Genomic DNA, 19,239 nt, shown 5'->3' on the forward strand with positions numbered 1-19,239 from the left:
TTCCTCATCAGCTGATGCTCTCCTTCCAGGTATAATGTATGAATCTGAGCTCCCAGTCTTCCCTCCTGGGTCCCTGCTCCTGGAGAACTATTCTCAGTGCTAGAGGATACCACATCATCCTGAGGGCAGGTCCTAGCTACAGGATTGCCTCCTTCCTCATCAAGCTGATGCTCTCCATCCAGGTATAATGTATGAATCTGAGCTCCCAGTCTTTCCTCATCAAGCTGATGCTCTCCTTCCAGGTATAATGTATGAATCTGAGCTCCCAGTCTTCCCTCCTGGGCCCGTGCTCCTGGAGAACTATTCTCAGTGCTAGAGGATACCACATCATCCTGAGGGCAGGTCCTAGCCACAGGATTGCTTCCTTCCTCATCAGCTGATGCTCTCCTTCCAGGTATAATGTATGAATCTGAGCTCCCAGTCTTTCCTCATCAGCTGATGCTCTCCTTCCAGGTATAATGTATGAATCTGAGCTCCCAGTCTTCCCTCCTGGGCCCGTGCTCCTGGAGAACTATTCTCAGTGCTAGAGGATACTACATCATCCTGAGGGCAGGTCCTAGCTCCAGGATTGCTTCCTTCCTCATCAGCTGATGCTCTCCTTCCAGGTATAATGTATGAATCTGAGCTCCCAGTCTTCCCTCCTGGGTCCCTGCTCCTGGAGAACTATTCTCAGTGCTAGAGGATACCACATCATCCTGAGGGCAGGCCCTAGCTCCAGGATTGCTTCCTTCCTCATCAGCTGATGCTCTCCTTCCAGGTATAATGTATGAATCTGAGCTCCCAGTCTGCCAGTCCCAATATTCCTGAGAGTGCAGTCCCAGCTGATCCTGAATCCTGCAGCCTTGTGTGCAGCCTCAGCTCCTGCTGTCAGTGCTGGGCGGGGGAGACAGAGGGCAGCAGTCAGAGGGGGCTCTCTCTCTCTCACATCCTCTCTCTTCCTTACCCTCTCCCTGATCCTTCCCAGTCTCTCCCCCTCCTGCGCCTCCTCATCCTGCTCTGTCCCCAGAATCCCTCCCTTTTCCCTCTTTCCTTCTCCCACCTCCCTGCTGTCCCCTCCTTCTTTCTTTTCCCTGTTTCCCCTCCCCCTGCTCCCCAGTCTCTCTGAGGCTGCAGTTACCCATTTTGGTTTTTATGAACGGAACTGGACTTGGCTTTATTAATCAGCCAATTGCAACAAACCACGCCCTGGGACTACATTTCCCACAATTCCCATAAAACTCAGACCGAGGAAAGACAGCGCAGGACTACATTTCCCAGCGTCCACCCCAACCAGATGGGCCACAGGGTCTTTTTCTACCGTCAAGTTTCGGTTTCTAACAGCTCCTTGTGCAGCGGCTGCAGTTCCCACTTCCTCTTCCTGGTTGATGTCACTTCCTGCTGGAAGGGGGCGGGGCTCCCTGTACCGAACGTGGTGCTGAGACCGGAAGCTGAAAACCTTGAGGAACCGTGCAGGGAGGGAGCCGGGGCTGGAAATCCTGCTCTGGAGAAGGGGCAGGAGAATGGCTGCAGGGCTTTCTGCTCAGCAGGTAGGAGGGGGGGCAGGGGATGCAGCCTGGGACTGATCCCATCCCCCACCCCAGGGACCGTGCAGGGAGGGAGCCAGGGCTGGAAATCCTGCTCTGGAGAAGGGGCAGGAGAATGGCTGCAGGGCTTTCTGCTCAGCAGGTAGGAGGGGGGCAGGGGATGCAGCCTGGGACTGATCCCATCCCCCCAGCCTCTCACTGAATCCATTCTTTGGGCTCCTTATTCTCTGCATCCGCTCAGGCTCTTCTTCCTGCTTCTCCCCCTCATACAGCAGCAGCAGCTCCTCCTGCTTAAGGACCCTCTCAGTTTCTGCTTCCTGTGGTTTCTTTACCTTCCCCCTCTGCCTCCTCCTCTCACCTTTGCCTTTTTACACTGAGAGTTTGATGTCTGGGTAACTGGGTAAATTTTTCCCCCTACTCTCTTGCGATTCTTTGGGTTGCTCATAATTCATTATGAGGTTACTAAGAGCCAAGAGTAACAGATAAGTATGAGAAAAAAAAAAGTGCGAAACTTGCTGGGCAGACTGGATGGGCTGCTTGGTCTTCTTCTGCCGTCATTTCTATGTTTCTATATTTGTAGAAAATTTAGCTGGTGGAGGTGCTCTGGGTAGGGTAAATTTTAGCTGGAGAGACTTGATATTCAGTGCTGCCTGGGTAAAGTTAGTCTGATTGGAGAAATCCCTGTCCTGTAGTAACCCAGATAACTTTTCCTGGGTGTAGTTTGTTCTTTATTTTATTTTTTGTAGGCCAGAAAGGAGAAAAGTGCATGGGGGTAACTTGCTGGTGCAGCGGTTACTACCCTTATCCTGTAAGCCTTTATACTGTTGATGCAACTTTCCTGGACATAGCCAGATCATTCCAGACCAGTGGGTTTATACCTCCCTACCAGCAGATGGAGACAGAGAACAAACCCTTGAGGCACTGCTACATAACCCAGAGTGCCACCTGCAGTCCCTCAGTATTCTGTCTCCAGCAGATGGTAGAGGTGCAAACCTGCAGTCCTGACTGATGTGGAAGTTTGAGAAGTGCTGCAGCTCCCCGAGGTGACAGGTTCCGGTAGCTGCCATACATCGGGTCGAGGTGTGCGAATGGGGGGGTTGGTTACCCCTGGCTGTTTCAGCCCGCTGTTTCTGTGGCCCCTGATAGCAAGGGGCCTGGCTCACTCTCTGTGCCCTGAGGTCCCTTCCTGCATGCTGCTGGACTCTCCAGGGAAGATTTTTGCTTCTTTCGCCTTGTGGGTGAAGCTAATTAAAAAAAAAAAAAAAGCCTGCATTCCCTGTACGTACCAGGATCAGTCCAGACTGCTGGGTTGTGCCTCCCCTCCAGCAGATGGAGTCAGAGAAAAGCTGAAAGGCACCCCCTAGATATACCGGTGTGCCTCCTGCGATCCCTCAGTATTTTCTCTGACTCTAGCAGATTGAGAGGCATAACCTGCGGTCCTGATCTCTCGGTTTTCTACATTACTTATAGGTTTTCAGGTCGATACAGTTATGCCACGTTAGAAAGAGTGCGGCAGTGCAGGGCGCACCCTCGTTCCCCGCACGCACAGTTCTCTTCACATATCACTCGATACTCTATTCAAATTGCTTGCAAATGCAAGCCGCGTCTGCGAAGCGTTAGGCCCGCGCAACCCATTTTACTGTATAGGCGCTTAATACAGCACCTATACAGTATCCTGGGTTCGCTGGTACCTGTCATTTCAACTGACATTTGAAATGACAGGTACCAGGAAGTGGATGGTTTCCCCCCTCCCGAAGCAAGGCGGGAGGGGGGAAACCATCAAAACTAAAACAACCAAAACTAAAACAAAAGTTGTGTTATATATATATATATATATATATATATATCTAGATGTCACTTTCCGAATCCCCCATCTCCACGCGCGTTTATCCAGGCGGCGGCGGGAGCTGGCGGGCGGGTGGGCGCCCGTTCATCCAGGCGGCGGCGGGAGGCGGGTGGGCATGTGTTTATCCAGGTGGCGGCGGGAGCCTGCGGGCGGGTGGGCGCCCGTTCATCCAGGCGGCGGGAGGCGGCGGGAGGCGGCGGGTGGGTGGGCGCGCATTTATCCAGGCGGGGCGGGCGGGTGGGCGTGCGTTCATCCAGGCGGAGAGAGCCTGTGGCGAAAGCTGCCTCCAGCAGCCCCCGCCGGCAGTGAATGAATGCACGCCTGTTTACTCCCGTGCAATTTCGGTGTTCAAGGCGTGACATCACGACGCTTGACGTCACGGCATGTGACTGCCTTGAGCGCCAAAATTGCACGGTCGTAAACAGGCGTGCATTCATTCACTGCCGGCGGGGGCTGCTGGAGGTTGCTTTCGCCGCCGGCTCCCTCCGCCTGGATGAATGCGCGCCCACCTGCCCGCTGCCGCCTGGATAAACGTGCGCCCGCCCGCTGGCTCCCACCGCCGCCTGGATGGACGGACGCCCACCCGCCCGCCGGCTCCCGCCGCCGCCTGGATGAACGGGCTCCCGCCGCCGCCTCGATGCCCGCCCGCCCATGTGGAGATGGGGGATTCGGAAAGTGACATCTAGGTATTTATATATAACAACTTTAGCATTTTATGAGAACTGTAATTTTTTTTGTAAGCCGCTGTCAGCTCCCATACGGAACATGCGGGATGAAATAATTTTTTTAAGCAAATAACTAATGCAATCTGAGTTCCGTGCAGTATCGTTCATGCAAAAAGAAGGGCTGAATGCAGTTTGAAAGCGGGTTAGTATATATGGAGGTCGTCCATGGTGCAGGACTAACACCAGGTAGAGGGTAGGCGGTAAACTAACAGGTTAAGGACGCGGCAAAATAGCGGGTTACAAAGGAGATAATCGGAGCGCGCGTCACAGTATCGGAGGGAATAGCTAATTCCTTCATTAAATAGCTAATTCGTTCATTTACATATGATATACATGCTGGGTGCGGAAAGGGTTATGCGTCGGTTTCAAGAAGCGCTAAGGACGCGTGAAACTGGAGACTGTATCGCAGGATCGCTTTACGCGTCCCAATTGTGCGCCCACAGCGAGTTGCAGACGGGGAATCTCCAACCGCACTTTACAGTATAGTCCTGTTTGTTGGAATTAACCCTGACTAGATCAAGTAGTTTGTTCTTCCTTCAACTCATCAAAACCTTGGGGGACAACAAGGTGTATCAGCTACCTGAAGACAAGCCCCGGCAGTCTCGATCCTTCGGGAATTCCAGGGGTCGATCTCGTAGCCAGCACCGGTTCTCCTTCGGGAATTCCAGGGGTCGAGCTCGTAGCCAGCATCGGTTCCACCTGGGGAGGGGCGGGGCCTTTCCCCAGAGACAGCAGCGAGCGGGATCCTCGCAGGCTTTCACCCCTACCAAGGCTACTCAATGAAGGTGTGCAGACCCATTCCTCGCTTCCGCGAATTGGGGTTCGGTTGTACCTATTTTGGGAGGAATGGGTCAAGATAACCTCGGACCTGTGGGTCCTCGACGTGGGAAGTCAAGGTTACGCGTTGGATTTTACTTGTCCGCTCCGGGATCCTTTCCTGGTGTTCCCCTGCGGCCCTCCGGAAAGGAGGGTAGCTGTGGTACAAACCTTGAACCGATTACTGGCGCTAGGGGCGGTGGTCCCAGTCCTGCCAGCCGAGCGTCGCACTGGCCTGTATTCGATTGGCCTTTATTCGATTTCCTTCATAGTTCCAAAGAAGGAAGGTGCGTTACAGGCCGGTTTTGGAGTTAAAACTGATCAACAAGGCCTTACGGGTTCCCCGTTTTCGTATGGAAACGCTGCGGTCTGTCATTGCGGCCATCCACAAGGCAGAATTTTGCCTTCTTTGGATCTAACCGAAACGTATCTCCATATTGGTATCCAGGAATGCCACCAGAGGCTCCTGAGGTTCATGGGGCTGGGTTCTGAGCCCTTCCATTCGGGTTAGCGACTGCCCCCAAGGGTTTCACCAAGGTTCTGGTGGTCGTCGCGGCTTTTCTGCGCCGTCAAGGGATACTGGTTCATCCCTATCTCGACGATTGGCTCATCCGAGCAAAATCGGAAGTGTGGTGCAAGCAAGCAGTTCAGTTAGTGGTAGAGCAGCTTCAGTCACTAGGTTGGGTAGAAGAGGCAGTTGAAACCAACTCAGCACTTGGAGTTTCTCGGAGCCCGATTCGATGCTGCGCTGGGCAAAGTTTCCCTGCCCCATCAGCGGCTGGTTGATCTGATGGCGCAAGTTCAATCTCTGTTGGATCTGCAGCTGCCTATGGCCTGGGTTTATTTTACAGGTCATTGGTCATATGATGTCTACTCTGGAGATGGTACCATGGGCCTTGGCGCATATGCGGCTTTTCCAAACAGCGCTGCTTTCTCGCTGGGACACTAAGTCCGAGGCGGACGACATGTTACCATTGCTGGAGCCGGCCCGGTCCAGCCTCGCGAGGTGGCTGATCCCGGACCATCTTTTGAAGGGGGTGGACTTGGAACCTCCACCTTGGATAGTCGGGACGACGGATGCCAGTCTGTCCGGCTGGAGGGGCTGGGTGTCACTCACGAGCGGTGCAGGGGAAGTGGTCTCCTCACCAGACCTCCTGGTCCATCAACCATCTGGAGACTAGGGCGGTCCGTCTGGCCTTGCGTCACCTTCTTCCGATGATTCACGGTCAAGCGGTGTGAGTTCTGTTGGACAACGCAACTACTGTTGCATATATAAACAGACAGGGAGGCACAAAGAGTTGTCCGGTGACGGCCGAAGCGTCATTGTTAATGGCCTGGGCGGGACGCTATTTATCCCGTATCGCGACCACCCACATTGCAGGAGTGGACAATCTTCAGGCGGAATATCTCAGTTGACAGCAACTAGACCTGGTAGAGTGGGAGATGTCGGCCGAGGCGCTGTATCTCATAACTCAGCGATGGGGAACTCCGCACTTGGATTTGATGGCGACTTGTTTAATTGCCAAGGCGGCGCGTTTCTTCAGCCGAAGACGAGAGCACGGATTATGTGTTTCCTCCGTGGCCTCTAGTGGGAAAGGTGTTGAGGCGCAGAGTCCCATTGCGGTCCGGTGATTCTTGTGGCACCAGAGTGGACATGACGCCCGTGGCTCGCGGATCTCGTCACTCTAGCGGTGGACCGGCCGTTGCGTCTAGGTCATCTTCCCAAATCTACCTCACCAGGGTCCGGTGTTTTTCAATCAAGCGGATCACTTTTGTCTAGCGGCTTGGCTTATGCGAGGCGACAGTCGTGGAAGAAAGTTTATTCGGAAGCGGTGATATCTACCCTCCTTCGGACGCGCAGATCCTCCACCATTTTGATTTATGCGAGGGTAGGTAAGGTTTTTGACTCAAGCTGTCGTGACTTACATATTGCGCCATGGCAGGTTTCAGTGGGCCATATCCTTACCTCCTTTTCAAGATTGTTTGAAAAAGGGATTGGCCTACAGTTCTCGTGTTCAAGTGGCGGCTCTAGGCTGCCTGAGGGGCAAGGTTAAAGGATGTGGCTTGGTTTTTTTTGCGTGGAGTTCGGAATTTGCGTCCGCCGGTGAGAAGCCCTTGCCCTTCCTGGAACTTGAACTTGGTGCTCCGGGGTCTCTGTTCGGCCCCTTTTGAGAAGGTTAAGAGGGCTACCTTGAAGGATTGACGCTCAAGACAGTGTTTCTAGTGGCCATTTTGTCGTCGTGTCTTGGGGTTTCAGGCTCTTTCATGCAGGGAACCGTTCGTGCGTATTTCTCAGTCTGGAGTGTCCTTGCGTACCGTACCTTCGTTCTTGCCTAAGGTGGTGTCAGCCTTTTCACGTTGATCAGACAGTGGATTTGCCCTCCTTTTCCGAGGAGGAGTTACAGTCCTCGCAAGGTCGGGACTTGAGGTGGTTGGATGTCCGTCGGGTTCTCCTGCGATACTTGGAGGTAACTAATGAGTTTCGACCGTCGGATCACCGGTTTCTGTTGTGGCATGGGCCCAAGAAGAGTCTTCCGGTCTCCAGGACAACTATCGCACGCTGGTCGAAGGCCGCAATCACGTCCACTTCCATTGGTTGCGGTAAGTCTGTCCCTGATGGGCTTAAAGCTCACTCTCTGAGATCTAAGGCGACTTCCTGGTCTGTTAGCCAGTTCGTGTCTAGACAGGAGATTTGCAGGGAGGCCACATGGAAGTCCTTGCATACGTTTGCTTGCTAGGATGTTCGTGGTCCGCCAGAGAGTCCTTTGGAAGCACGGTCATTCGAGCGGGATTCTCGGGGTCCCACCCCATTTAAGGCAGCTTGGGTACATCCCAGCAGTCTGGACTGATCCTGGTACGTACAAGGAAAGGAAAATTAGTTTCTTACCTGATAATTTTCGTTCCTGTAGTACCAAGGATCAGTCCAGACGCCCGCCCAAGTCTTTTTCAGGAGAGTCCGCTCATACCTTGTTCTGTGTCTGCTTACTTTATTCACAGGGTTTTACATTGCCATGTTGGATAATAAGTATGAATGCATCTTATACAGTAAGTTGTTCTAAGTTTCGTCTCTGGTTCGAGGCATCCGTTCTGTTTAGACACATAGGGATTTGTGTGTTTTATGTCCTTTGGGGCACTGTTTCCACTTGATCTGGTCAGTGGTTGGGTTGAATTGGTTACTTATTCAGCGGAGGTATTTAATTATTTCCTGCTTTGATATCAATTATACTGAGGGATCGCAGGAGGCACACCGGTATATCTAGGGGGTGCCTTTCAGCTTTTCTCTGACTCCATCTGCTGGAGGGGAGGCACAACCCAGCAGTCTGGACTGATCCTTGGTACTACAGGAACGAAAATTATCAGTAAGAAACTAATTTTCCTTTTGCTTCTGCGGAGGCTGTGGAGAGTTTCCATCCTGGGATAATCAGCCTGGGGGGCTGTACCAGTGGTGGCCGGCCTCCGCAGCTGTTGGGTCCGGTAAGGGAGTGGGAGCCATGTGGGCAGGTGTAGGAGCCTTCTCCCAATGGGGAATTCAACGATTTCAGCACACCATGTTTTTTTTTCAGTAGATCCGCGTTTCGCACATCCTGCCTGCCCATCTCGGCCTTTCTCCCATGCTCCAACTGTTGCTCCACGGCTGTGCTTCTGGGTGACTCGACCTCCATATGGTAAGACCCACTTCTCACAGCAGTGCTTAGTGGGGAGATTGCTGCGATACTGAATCCCTTACTCCTCCTTCCCCTGCAGTGCAGGGATGCAGTGAGGAGGCGGAGGAGTCTCCATCCTGTAGCCCTGAGCGGGCTTTGGGGGGTCCGGGAGGCTTGTCCCCAGAGTTTATTTTGCTGATGCACGATGCCTTCCTGGCTTGGAAGGCAGGTGCTCGGAGAGCCAGGGAGAGGTCCTCTGGGTCATCCAGGAGACCACGCTCAGGGTCTGCAGGTTCTCTGGGCCTTGCAGTCAAGCGCGCGAATCATGGAATTCTCATCTGGACCCTGTCCCCAGGGATCTGGAGGTCTTGGATGAGCTGCAGGAGGACTCTGAGGTGGACCCGGATGTTGGTCTGAGTCCTGGCCCTGATGCCACCTAGGATCCAGATTCTGTGGATGCTTCCGGGGCAGATGGTGAGGACTGTTGTGTAGTTTGCCTATTTAAAAGGGAGGAGTTGCACCCTCTCATTCCCCAGGTGTTAGATTAACTGGGGATCAAGTTGGATCTGGAGGAGTCAGAAGGCGAGGGCATCAACCAGTCCTTGATGGTCTGTGGGGTCCTCTCAGTGCTTTTCCCATTCCTAAGAAGATTCAAAACCTCATTAGCTGGGAGTGGGGTTCCCAGAAAGTGGGCTTGAAGGTGGGGAGAGAGATGTCCAGCTATATTCCATGCTGGACGAGCATTTCGATCGTCTGAGAACACCTCAGGTGGTTGCGGCGGTCTCTGCGGTGACCAAGAATACTACCATTCCAGTAGTGGGGTCTCGCACGTTGAAGGGCATTTAAAGTGCATGTTCGAGGTGTCCGCCTTGGGCCTCCGGGCGGCTGTTTGTGCCAGCTTGATGCAACGCGGCTGCTTATGTTGGTTTCAGAAACTGCAAGAACAGATATCTTCAGGAGTACTATCCCCTGATCAGGCAGTGCGCCTTGAAGCTGCAGTTGCTTATGTGGTGGATGTTTTGTATGACCTCATGTGCACGGCAGCCAGGAGTATTGTTTGGGTGGATGCTGCTCGATGACTCCTGTGGCTGCACAACTGGTTGGTGGACTTCTCTTCCAAGACTCAGCTATGTAATCTGCCTTTTAAGGGGAAGCTTCTTTTCGGAGAAGATCTGGATCACCTGATGAAGTCCCTTGGAGGGTCTGTACCCCTTGGTTTGAATCGGACCACCATTCCAGTGGAAGGAAGGGCAACTCTAATGGATACTCAGGATAGTAGAATTAAAACTATCCTTCAGTAGACTGTTGAAGCCATTGTGATGAATTTTTAATTTGCCGCCTCTTGTTCCTTGGTAGTTGAGGCTAGTCTAGATCTCTCTTAGGAAGTCCATTCTCGTGAAGTTACCCTTTAAGGTTTCTCTTTTATTGGCAGTGAGTTGGAGAAAACGGCATTTAGATCAGAGGAGTCCCAGGTCCCTCATTTGCCAGAGAATATCCAGCAGGCAGTGTGTCCGTTTGGGACTAGAGGCTGTGCTAGAGACTACAAGTGTATTCCTCCTTTTAGGGGAGCGACTTTTCAGAGGTCTTGGCCTTTTGGCCTAGAAAGCCTCGGAAGAATGCGGGCTCTGGAAATGGTGCATCTTGATCGTCTACTCGAGCAAAATAAATCAATACCAGCATAACCCCAGAATGCTATTCACAATCGTTCAAAACCTCACCAAACCAACAAATGAACTAGGAATACCTTCCAGCACAAACAAAAGCAACAAATTTGCCAAATATTTCACCGAGAAAATCAAAAAGCTAATAAACAACTCCAGCAACAACTCCAACACTTACACCCAAACCCCAAAAGTGTTACCGAATATAACATCAACTTGATCTAATTTCAACCCTGCCTCCTTGCTGGAAATCCAAAATATAATAAAAAAAAATGAATCCGGGACGGAGCAGAGGAAATATTTACCTGTGAAAGAATTTCTAACCAGCTGAGTTTTGATGTCTTCCTGAAGGGGTAGAGCAGACGCGTTTTCCCGGCCCCTGGAGCCCCGCCCACGAGTCGACGACGCCGACGTCATCAGCTGGGGACTGGCAGTATAAAAGCTGGTCTCCCTCGGCGTTTGATGGACGGAGCAGAGGAAATATTTACCTGTGAAAGAATTTCTAACCAGCTGAGTTTTGATTTCTTCCTGAAGGGGTAGAGCAGACGCGTTTTCCCGGCCCCTGGAGCCCCGCCCACGAGTCGACGACGCCGACGTCATCAGCTGGGGACTGGCAGTATAAAAGCTGGTCTCCCTCGGCGTTTGATGGACGGAGCAGAGGAAATATTTACCTGTGAAAGAATTTCTAACCAGCTGAGTTTTGATTTCTTCCTGAAGGGGTAGAGCAGACGCGTTTTCCCGGCCCCTGGAGCCCCGCCCACGAGTCGACGACGCCGACGTCATCAGCTGGGGACTGGCAGTATAAAAGCTGGTCTCCCTCGGCGTTTGATGGACGGAGCAGAGGAAATATTTACCTGTGAAAGAATTTCTAACCAGCTGAGTTTTGATTTCTTCCTGAAGGGGTAGAGCAGACGCGTTTTCCCGGCCCCTGGAGCCCCGCCCACGAGTCGACGACGCCGACGTCATCAGCTGGGGACTGGCAGTATAAAAGCTGGTCTCCCTCGGCGTTTGATGGACGGAGCAGAGGAAATATTTACCTGTGAAAGAATTTCTAACCAGCTGAGTTTTGATTTCTTCCTGAAGGGGTAGAGCAGACGCGTTTTCCCGGCCCCTGGAGCCCCGCCCACGAGTCGACGACGCCGACGTCATCAGCTGGGGACTGGCAGTATAAAAGCTGGTCTCCCTCGGCGTTTGATGGACGGAGCAGAGGAAATATTTACCTGTGAAAGAATTTCTAACCAGCTGAGTTTTTGATTTCTTCCTGAAGGGGTAGAGCAGACGCGTTTTCCCGGCCCCTGGAGCCCCGCCCACGAGTCGACGACGCCGACGTCATCAGCTGGGGACTGGCAGTATAAAAGCTGGTCTCCCTCGGCGTTTGATGGACGGAGCAGAGGAAATATTTACCTGTGAAAGAATTTCTAACCAGCTGAGTTTTGATTTCTTCCTGAAGGGGGTAGAGCAGACGCGTTTTCCCGGCCCCTGGAGCCCCGCCCACGAGTCGACGACGCCGACGTCATCAGCTGGGGACTGGCAGTATAAAAGCTGGTCTCCCTCGGCGTTTGATGGACGGAGCAGAGGAAATATTTACCTGTGAAAGAATTTCTAACCAGCTGAGTTTTGATTTCTTCCTGAAGGGGTAGAGCAGATGTGTTTTCCCGGCCCCTGGAGCCCCGCCCACGAGTCGACGCCGCCGACGTCATCAGCTGGGGACTGGCAGTATAAAAGCTGGTCTCCCTCGGCGCTTGTCGCCGTCCGGCGCGTGTCGCTATAGACTGAAAATTTTGAGTATTTGAAGAATTGGAGAGGATTTAAAATGGCTCTCTGACTTGATGCATTTTCTGACGCTCCTGCCTTTCATTTTCTCATATTGGACTTTTCTTAATAATTTCTCCTAAATGCCGCATAAAAGAAAGGGGAAGGTGAGGGTTTACCTACCCGAGCCCTCACCAACCGCAGGACAGCGGGTAATCACCGAATATGCATCTCCCATTCCATCAGGAACAACGAGCCCCGCTAGCGGTATGGGAAGAGGAGTCCCCTCTCCGCTTGGGGAAATATCGTTGTCCCCCCCAGAACCACGATTACCGCCGAACGCTACCTCAGCGTGTATAGCCGGGAAAGTTGAGTCGCCAGTGCGAAGAGCTACAGGAGCGATTTCTTTGGGCGGACTCCCGGGAAGTACCGCGAATGTGGAGGGATCACCCGATGCCACGAGCCCTCTTGAAACTGCAGCAAGGAGTGAGTACCAAAATGAGGATATGTTGCAGAGAACTAGAACAGCTGTGGGTGGAGGGGAGGCATCGGGTGGCCTAGTAAGAGGTCCCATAGAGGTAAAAAGACCGGCGGAAATCACAATAGAGTCCCTTTGGGATTTGGTTGCGGGGTTAACCATGGCATTTAATGAGCAAACCCAAAAAACGGAGGAAATTTCACTCAAAATGGACTCTATCGAAAAGCAATTACATCTGAGGGGAACAGAACAATCACAAGAATTACAGCAAGTAAAAACAGATTTAAAACAAATGTCGGATATCAATGCTGTATGTGTGAAAGACCAGGCAGTCTTAACACGACGGCTTGAATCTGTGGAAAATTATCTCAGACAACTAAACCTAAGGGTTTTGAACTTTCCAAAAGTGGTGGGGGGAAATTCCATTACTGACTTTCAAGAGATATCTGAAAGAAATCCTACAGATTCCAGAAGAGCAGATACCAGCTGTAAAAAAGATCTTATTTTTAAGACAAAGACAGAGTCAAATACAGATATCCCCAGTAGGGGATATTGGGAATTTTAATAATCTATCTGAATATTTGGAAAGCTCTGGACTAGAGATATGTGAAAGAACTGTACTCTTTGTTTCTCTGTTTTCAGAGTTCGACAGAGCCCTAATTATGAAACATTACTTTAAAGCAATTAATATAACATATTTGGGTGGATTGATCCGTATTTTCCCTGATCTTTCCAGGGTTACACAACTACGCAGAAAATCCTTTATAACAATGCGCCCTGAAGTTATATCTCTTGGTGCAAATTTTCTTTTGCGTTATCCTGCAAGATGCGTAGTAAAATACTCTGGGAACACATATATTTTCTTTAATCCAGAACAGTTAAGGGGCTTCATAGATGCTAGAAAGGAACCCCTATAACCTAAAAGATCTGGTTCTAATTTATAAAGGAATGGGTTGATAAGAGAGTATTGGTTTAAATCTTCCTTCTCTCCTTTTTCTATTTTTTCTTTTCTTCTGTTCCTATTTCCCATTATTACCTAGAAAAATTGGGGATAAACATTTCAGTTTAAAAATAGTTGTATTATTACAATTTATTTGGTGTAACACTTTTCTTTTGAATATTCCTCTTGATTGAATGCAAAGGATTCTTTGTGTATAAAATGTAAAATTGAATAAACAAATTAAAAAAAAAAAAAAAAAAAAAAAAAATGAATCCAGCAAACCATCCCATCGATAATATCCCCATTCAGACAATTAAACTAATTGAGAACACAATTACCAAAACAATAACAGACACATAATCAACCTTTCCCTCACCGAAGGGAAATATCCTGAATGCCTAAAATCAGCAATCATTAAACCATTAATAAAAAAGAACAACCTAGACCCTGAGCATATTCAAAACTACCGACCCATATCAAACTTACCTTTCATTGCGAAAATCACTGAGAAAATCGTCCACTCACAACTCTCTGAATACCTTGACACGAAAACCCTGGGGTCTATGGAGGAAACTGATTCTAGGGCTACACAGAGGGAACAAATCTGGCATTTCCTGGGGAAGAGGGGTCCTGGTGCCCTCTTTTCAATGATAAAATGTTAGGAGAATAAATCCAGCTGAGATCTAATGCATCCTGAGCCCCTCCACGTGTCTCTGAGTGTTTCTAATTTGTGTTTCAGGTGCGGGTGACGTTTGAGGACATCGCTGTCTATTTCTCCCAAGAGGAGTGGGGGTATTTAGATGAAGGGCAGAAGGAGCTTTACAGGGAGGTGATGAAGGAGAATTATGAGACCCTCATCTCCCTCGGTAAGGATCGCATTATCTGCATGTTTAGTGGACTCGAGGGCTGATTTACTGAAGGTCGTTTGTGACTTTTCTCCTGACTCCAGCTCCAGCATTGCTCTGTGTCTGAGCTGGCACCTGAGATAGGTTGTTTGTCTCTTTTCACGCGAGACTGGCCCCTGTGAGAAAGTCTAGGAATTTATCTCAGATGTCTTACATGAGGCACCTGCTGGGGAGCATCCACAAAGTTTCTCAAGGGACTTGACTGAGCCCTCAGCAGCAGGACCAGGATACAGAACTGAATGGGCCAAATTTTAAAAGCATTACTGGCACTAAAAGATGAATACGAGGCCGCACGTGAGTGACATGAATTTCAAAAGCTGCTAATTATTTGCTGGTGCTAAAAAAGGGGAGGGGCCAGCAGTTCAGTGTGTAAATCTGGCGGCCGCTGCTCGTGGTGCACTGTTAGCTGCGTACATTTCCTGCTGCTCCTGGTGAGGTGTAAGTCTGCAGAAATCACTTTTTAGGATTAACACGATAGGGTGAGGGGTCTTGCTCAACTGAGGGGAGTGCAGGATGAAGAACTGGAAGGGTCTGGAGGACCCTGAGATAGACTGGGGAAACTGGTGGGCTAATGGGTAAAACTGGGAATGGCTTTGACCTGAGCATGTTTTAAAATCCTCTTCCCTGCACGCATTAAAGCCGACAAATTCTTAAGGCAGAAATGTGCTTTACATCTGCTCGAGTACACATGCTATGCATATTTTACATCATACACATGTACTTGTGCACGTGATTTAAAACTCCAGCGTATCTTTGCTCACTCGCCCCCAGGTGCATGTACGGTCGCGTGCAGTCTTGTTTTACAATTAGCTGAATATGAACAGCAGGATACAAGAGGTCTGAGCTTGCTTCATGACTGTCATTACCCTGTGACATACTTAGCCATGCACTGATATAATAGGGAGGTTTCAGCTTGTCTGCACACTTCTAGCTGTCTCATGGCCATTTTTCCCTTCTGCCCTACCTACGGATCCATTCTCCTTCCTCTTCCTGACGCTGACCCTACCCAATCTCATTCCCCACTTCTGTCCATTGGGAACATCAGGTGCCTGTCAGCCTCCCATATTCTCCAGCTCTTTGGCCATTTTGTCTTCTGCCTTGTCCATTGCTTTACAAAGTTTTCTTCCTCTCATTAAGCCATCACCACTCACCCTAAGATAATCTCACTGTCTTTCCTGTCATCACACCTGCCCTTCTCTGGATATCAATCTCAGTCCTGTCTCTCCGTGGTAACTCTCATCCTTCCCCTCCAAGCTTATCCTACCCCCACTCTCCTCCCTCTTCTCTCCTTCTCAGGTTTTATCTGGAATATCCGCTCTGTTTCCAGCAAGCTCACCTATGTTCATGACCTCTCATCTCTCATTCTCTCCATCTTCTCTCACTTCTGTGTTTATCCCGCTGTTATTTTTTATATTCTCTTACAGTTTTCATCTCCAACACTTCCGTGAGGTCATTCCAGGCATCCACCACACTTTCTGTGAACAAAAGATATCTCTTGATATTATTCCTAGTCCCCCCCTTGGAACTTTATATCATGACCTTTTTTTTTTAGACCGTGCTGGGGAGGAGCCGGCTCTCGTGATACACGTGGGCAACAACGACATAGGAAAATGTGGGAGGGAGGTTCTGGAAGCCAAATTTAGGCTTAGGTAGAAAGCTTAAATCCAGAACCTCCAGGGTAGCATTCTCTGAAATGCTCCCTGTTCCATGCGTAGGTCACCAGAGGCAGGCAGAGCTCCGGAGTCTCAATGCGTGGATGAGACGATGGTGCAAGGAAGAGGGATTCAGTTTTATAAGGACCTGGGGAACCTTTTGGGGAAGGGGGAGTCTCTTCCGAAGGGATGGGCTCCACCTTAACCAGGGTGGAACCAGACTGCTGGCGCTAACCTTTAAAAAGGAGATAGAGCAGCTTTTAAACTAGAACAAAGGGGAAAGCCGACAGTCGCTCAGCAGCGCATGGTTCGGAGAGATGTATCTTCAAAGGATACTAATGATGCACTAGAATTAGGGCATCCCGACAGTGAGGTTCCAATAATTAGAAAAGTAGTCCAAGTGCCTGTAACTAAAAACTCACCTGAGCTAAAAAATTCCAACTTATCCCTATCAATTAAAAAGCAGAATGAAAATACAAACTTTTAAATGTTTGTATGCTAATGCCAGAAGTCTAAGAAGTAAGATGGGAGAATTAGAATGTATAGCAGTGAATGATCAATAAAACAAATCGGAAGGCGGTCCCACGTAGCCAACGCAACAAACAACAAGGGGACTACCTTACCGCGCCAAAAAACTATGACGTCATTTCCTTCCAAATATGTCAATCATATAATTATATCAGCTCTTTAGACAATTCAAAAAAAAGGAATGCAGGGCTTGAAAATTAAAAAGTAGGGTTTGCTAGAATACTATTCTAGTATTATATCCTTCATGTTTATAAAAATTTTTTCTTGAGTTAATGACAAGGACACACTTAATAAAATCTTCCACGGTGTAAGGTAGTCCCCTTGTTTGTTGTGTTAGCAGTGAATGATGACATAGACTTAATTGGCATCTCAGAGACATGGTGGAAAGAGGATAACCAATGAGACAGTGCTGTACCGGGGTACAAATTATATCACAATGACAGAGAGGAGCAGTCGGGAGGAGGTGTGGCACTTTATGTCCAGGATGGCATAGATTCCAACAGGATAAACATCCTGCATGAGACTAAATGCAAAATTGAATCTTTATGGGTAGAAATCCCTTGTGTGTCGTGGAAGACTACAGTGATAGGGGTATACTACCGTCCACCTGGTCAAGATGGTGAGATGGACAGTGAAATGCTAAGAGAAATTAGGGAAGCTAACCAAATTGGTAGTGCGGTAATAATGGGAGACTTCAATTACCCCAATATAGACTGGGTAAATGTATCATCGGGTCACGCTAGAGAGATAACGTTTCTGGATGGAATAAATGATAGCTTTATGGAGCAATTGGTTCAGGAACCGACGAGAGAGGGAGCAATTTTAGATCTAATTCTGAGTGGAGCACAGGATTTGGTGAGAGAGGTAACGGTGGTGGGGCCGCTTGGCAATAGTGATCATAATATGATCAAATTTGATTTAATGACTGGAAGAGGAACAGTGTGCAAATCCAAGGCTCTCGTGCTAAACTTTCAAAAGGGAAACTTTGATAAAATGAGAAAAATTGTTAGAAAAAACTGAAAGGAGCAGCTACAAAGGTAAAAAATGTCCAAGAGGCGTGGTCATTGTTAAAAAATACCATTCTAGAAGCACAGTCCAGATGTATTCCACACATTAAGAAAGGTGGAAAGAAGGCAAAACGATTACCGGCATAATCCTTGTGCGCATAAGTTACACGCACAAGGGCCGTGCGCACAAGATATACGCACAACTTGTGAGCGCATACTCACAAGTTGGGCGCACAACCCACACGCGCATCTTAGACGCGCCGGAGCGCATAAGGGTTTACGTGCCGACAGCCATGGCACCACCAGAAACGGAGTTAAAGGCTCAAGGCCTCTGCCCAGCATGCCATATCAGGGCCGCACAAAGCGAAGAGGCCAACGCCCTGTGCACTCAGTGCGAGGAGGCCCTGGGAGATCCAGGTCAGGGCCAGTCCCACCCAGGGCCAAGTAATAGCTCCTCAGTGGGTAACCCGGACCTAGCAAATCCCAGCGGGACACCCCCGCAGATGGGGACCCCCAGGGACCCAATGCCCCTCAGCTTGGATCCAGCGTTTATCTCATGGGTGGAGTACTTCAAAGGGCTACACATCTTTGTTCACTTGCAAACGGAACCCCTGGCTGATCAGCCACACCTTCCGCCAGAAGACCTTTATGCCCCAGGCCCCTCGAGACCTAGACAAAGGCTTCCACCACCCAGCAGCCCCACCTATGGGGACACAGACAACTCTGAAGAGGAAGCAGAGCCCCTAGAAGAGGGGGAACTCCCCCCGGGGACAGAACCACACCGAACCATGAGACGCTTCTTCACCAAGGACGAGCTCCCTGACCTGGTCACCCACAGAATGAAGGAGCTTGTTATCCTGGGCACAAGTGCCTCGGGGGAACCTAAGACGAATCCCCTGCTAGAGGGTCTCCGCCAGACCTCCCGCCATTTCCCACTATTACAAGCCAGCAGCTAATTGACCTGGAATGGAGCGCTCCAGAGTCCACATTCAAAGGGGGACGAGCTATGGCAGCCATGTACCCCCTGGACCCGGCGACCAAAGACCTTCTTGCATGCCCAAGAGTTGATGCCATGGTCTGCGCGGTCTCGAAGCGCAGTACTTATCCCAGTGGAGGGAGGAGCAGCGCTCAAAGATGCACATAACCGGCGTCTGGAATCCATCCTTAAACAGTCTTTTTTTTTTTTTTTTTAAATGAGTTGTTTTATTAAAGAGACAACAAAACAGGAAACATCGTGGAACAAGCTCATGTACAGATCACCCACAGAACAAAACATAACATTGTCAGTACAAATGGTAAAAGATCAGCATACTGTTATATCATGTAGAAAACGAAAAAACCCAAGATCAATGTGTACCTGATCTTCTATGAGACATAAATAAATGAAGTGATTAAATGCTTGTCCAGAACGAAAAACCACATGTCTGAGTCTCCGTTTATAAGCAATCGTCTCCCCCCCCCCCCCTTCCCCCCCCCTCCGGTCTCAGTCAAGTGGGTATTCTGCCAACATAGAATCATAAATAGCTTGGAGCAGAAGCATAGTAGTCCACAGCTCCAAGAGTAGATTCTCTGAACGTCAGAAGGAGATCTTGCTCAGGGAACAACAGAGCAGGCGCGCTTCTCCATCCATATACGATAGGGGGACCACGTGTCTCGAAACCGCCGTAAAGTCCTCCGAAGTGTTGCTGTAATTTCTGCCAGATGATAGATATGGTCCAATTTTACTTGTATTTCCACTAGTGTGGGAGTAGTAGGAGTTTTC

The 19,239-nt window shown here is 49.7% G+C and overlaps 1 protein-coding gene across 4 annotated transcripts in view; it reads left to right on the plus strand.

Moving 5' to 3' along the window:
* The window catches only part of LOC115083576 (oocyte zinc finger protein XlCOF6-like), a 94,129-nt gene that overhangs the window by 61,098 nt on the left and 13,792 nt on the right, over positions 1 to 19,239 (plus strand). The window contains exon 1 of one of the 4 annotated variants that reach the window (XM_029587479.1): positions 14,217 to 14,251. The exons of 2 other annotated variants lie outside the window; for them this stretch is intronic. In XM_029587479.1, coding sequence (XP_029443339.1) covers positions 14,218 to 14,251 — 34 coding nt within the window. In that variant the 5' untranslated portion in view covers position 14,217. One more of the 4 variants, XM_029587478.1, reaches the window with a different exon arrangement.

Source organism: Rhinatrema bivittatum, chromosome 2 (assembly GCF_901001135.1).
Source record: "Rhinatrema bivittatum chromosome 2, aRhiBiv1.1, whole genome shotgun sequence".
In the NCBI taxonomy this organism is placed as follows: Eukaryota; Metazoa; Chordata; class Amphibia; order Gymnophiona; family Rhinatrematidae; genus Rhinatrema; species Rhinatrema bivittatum.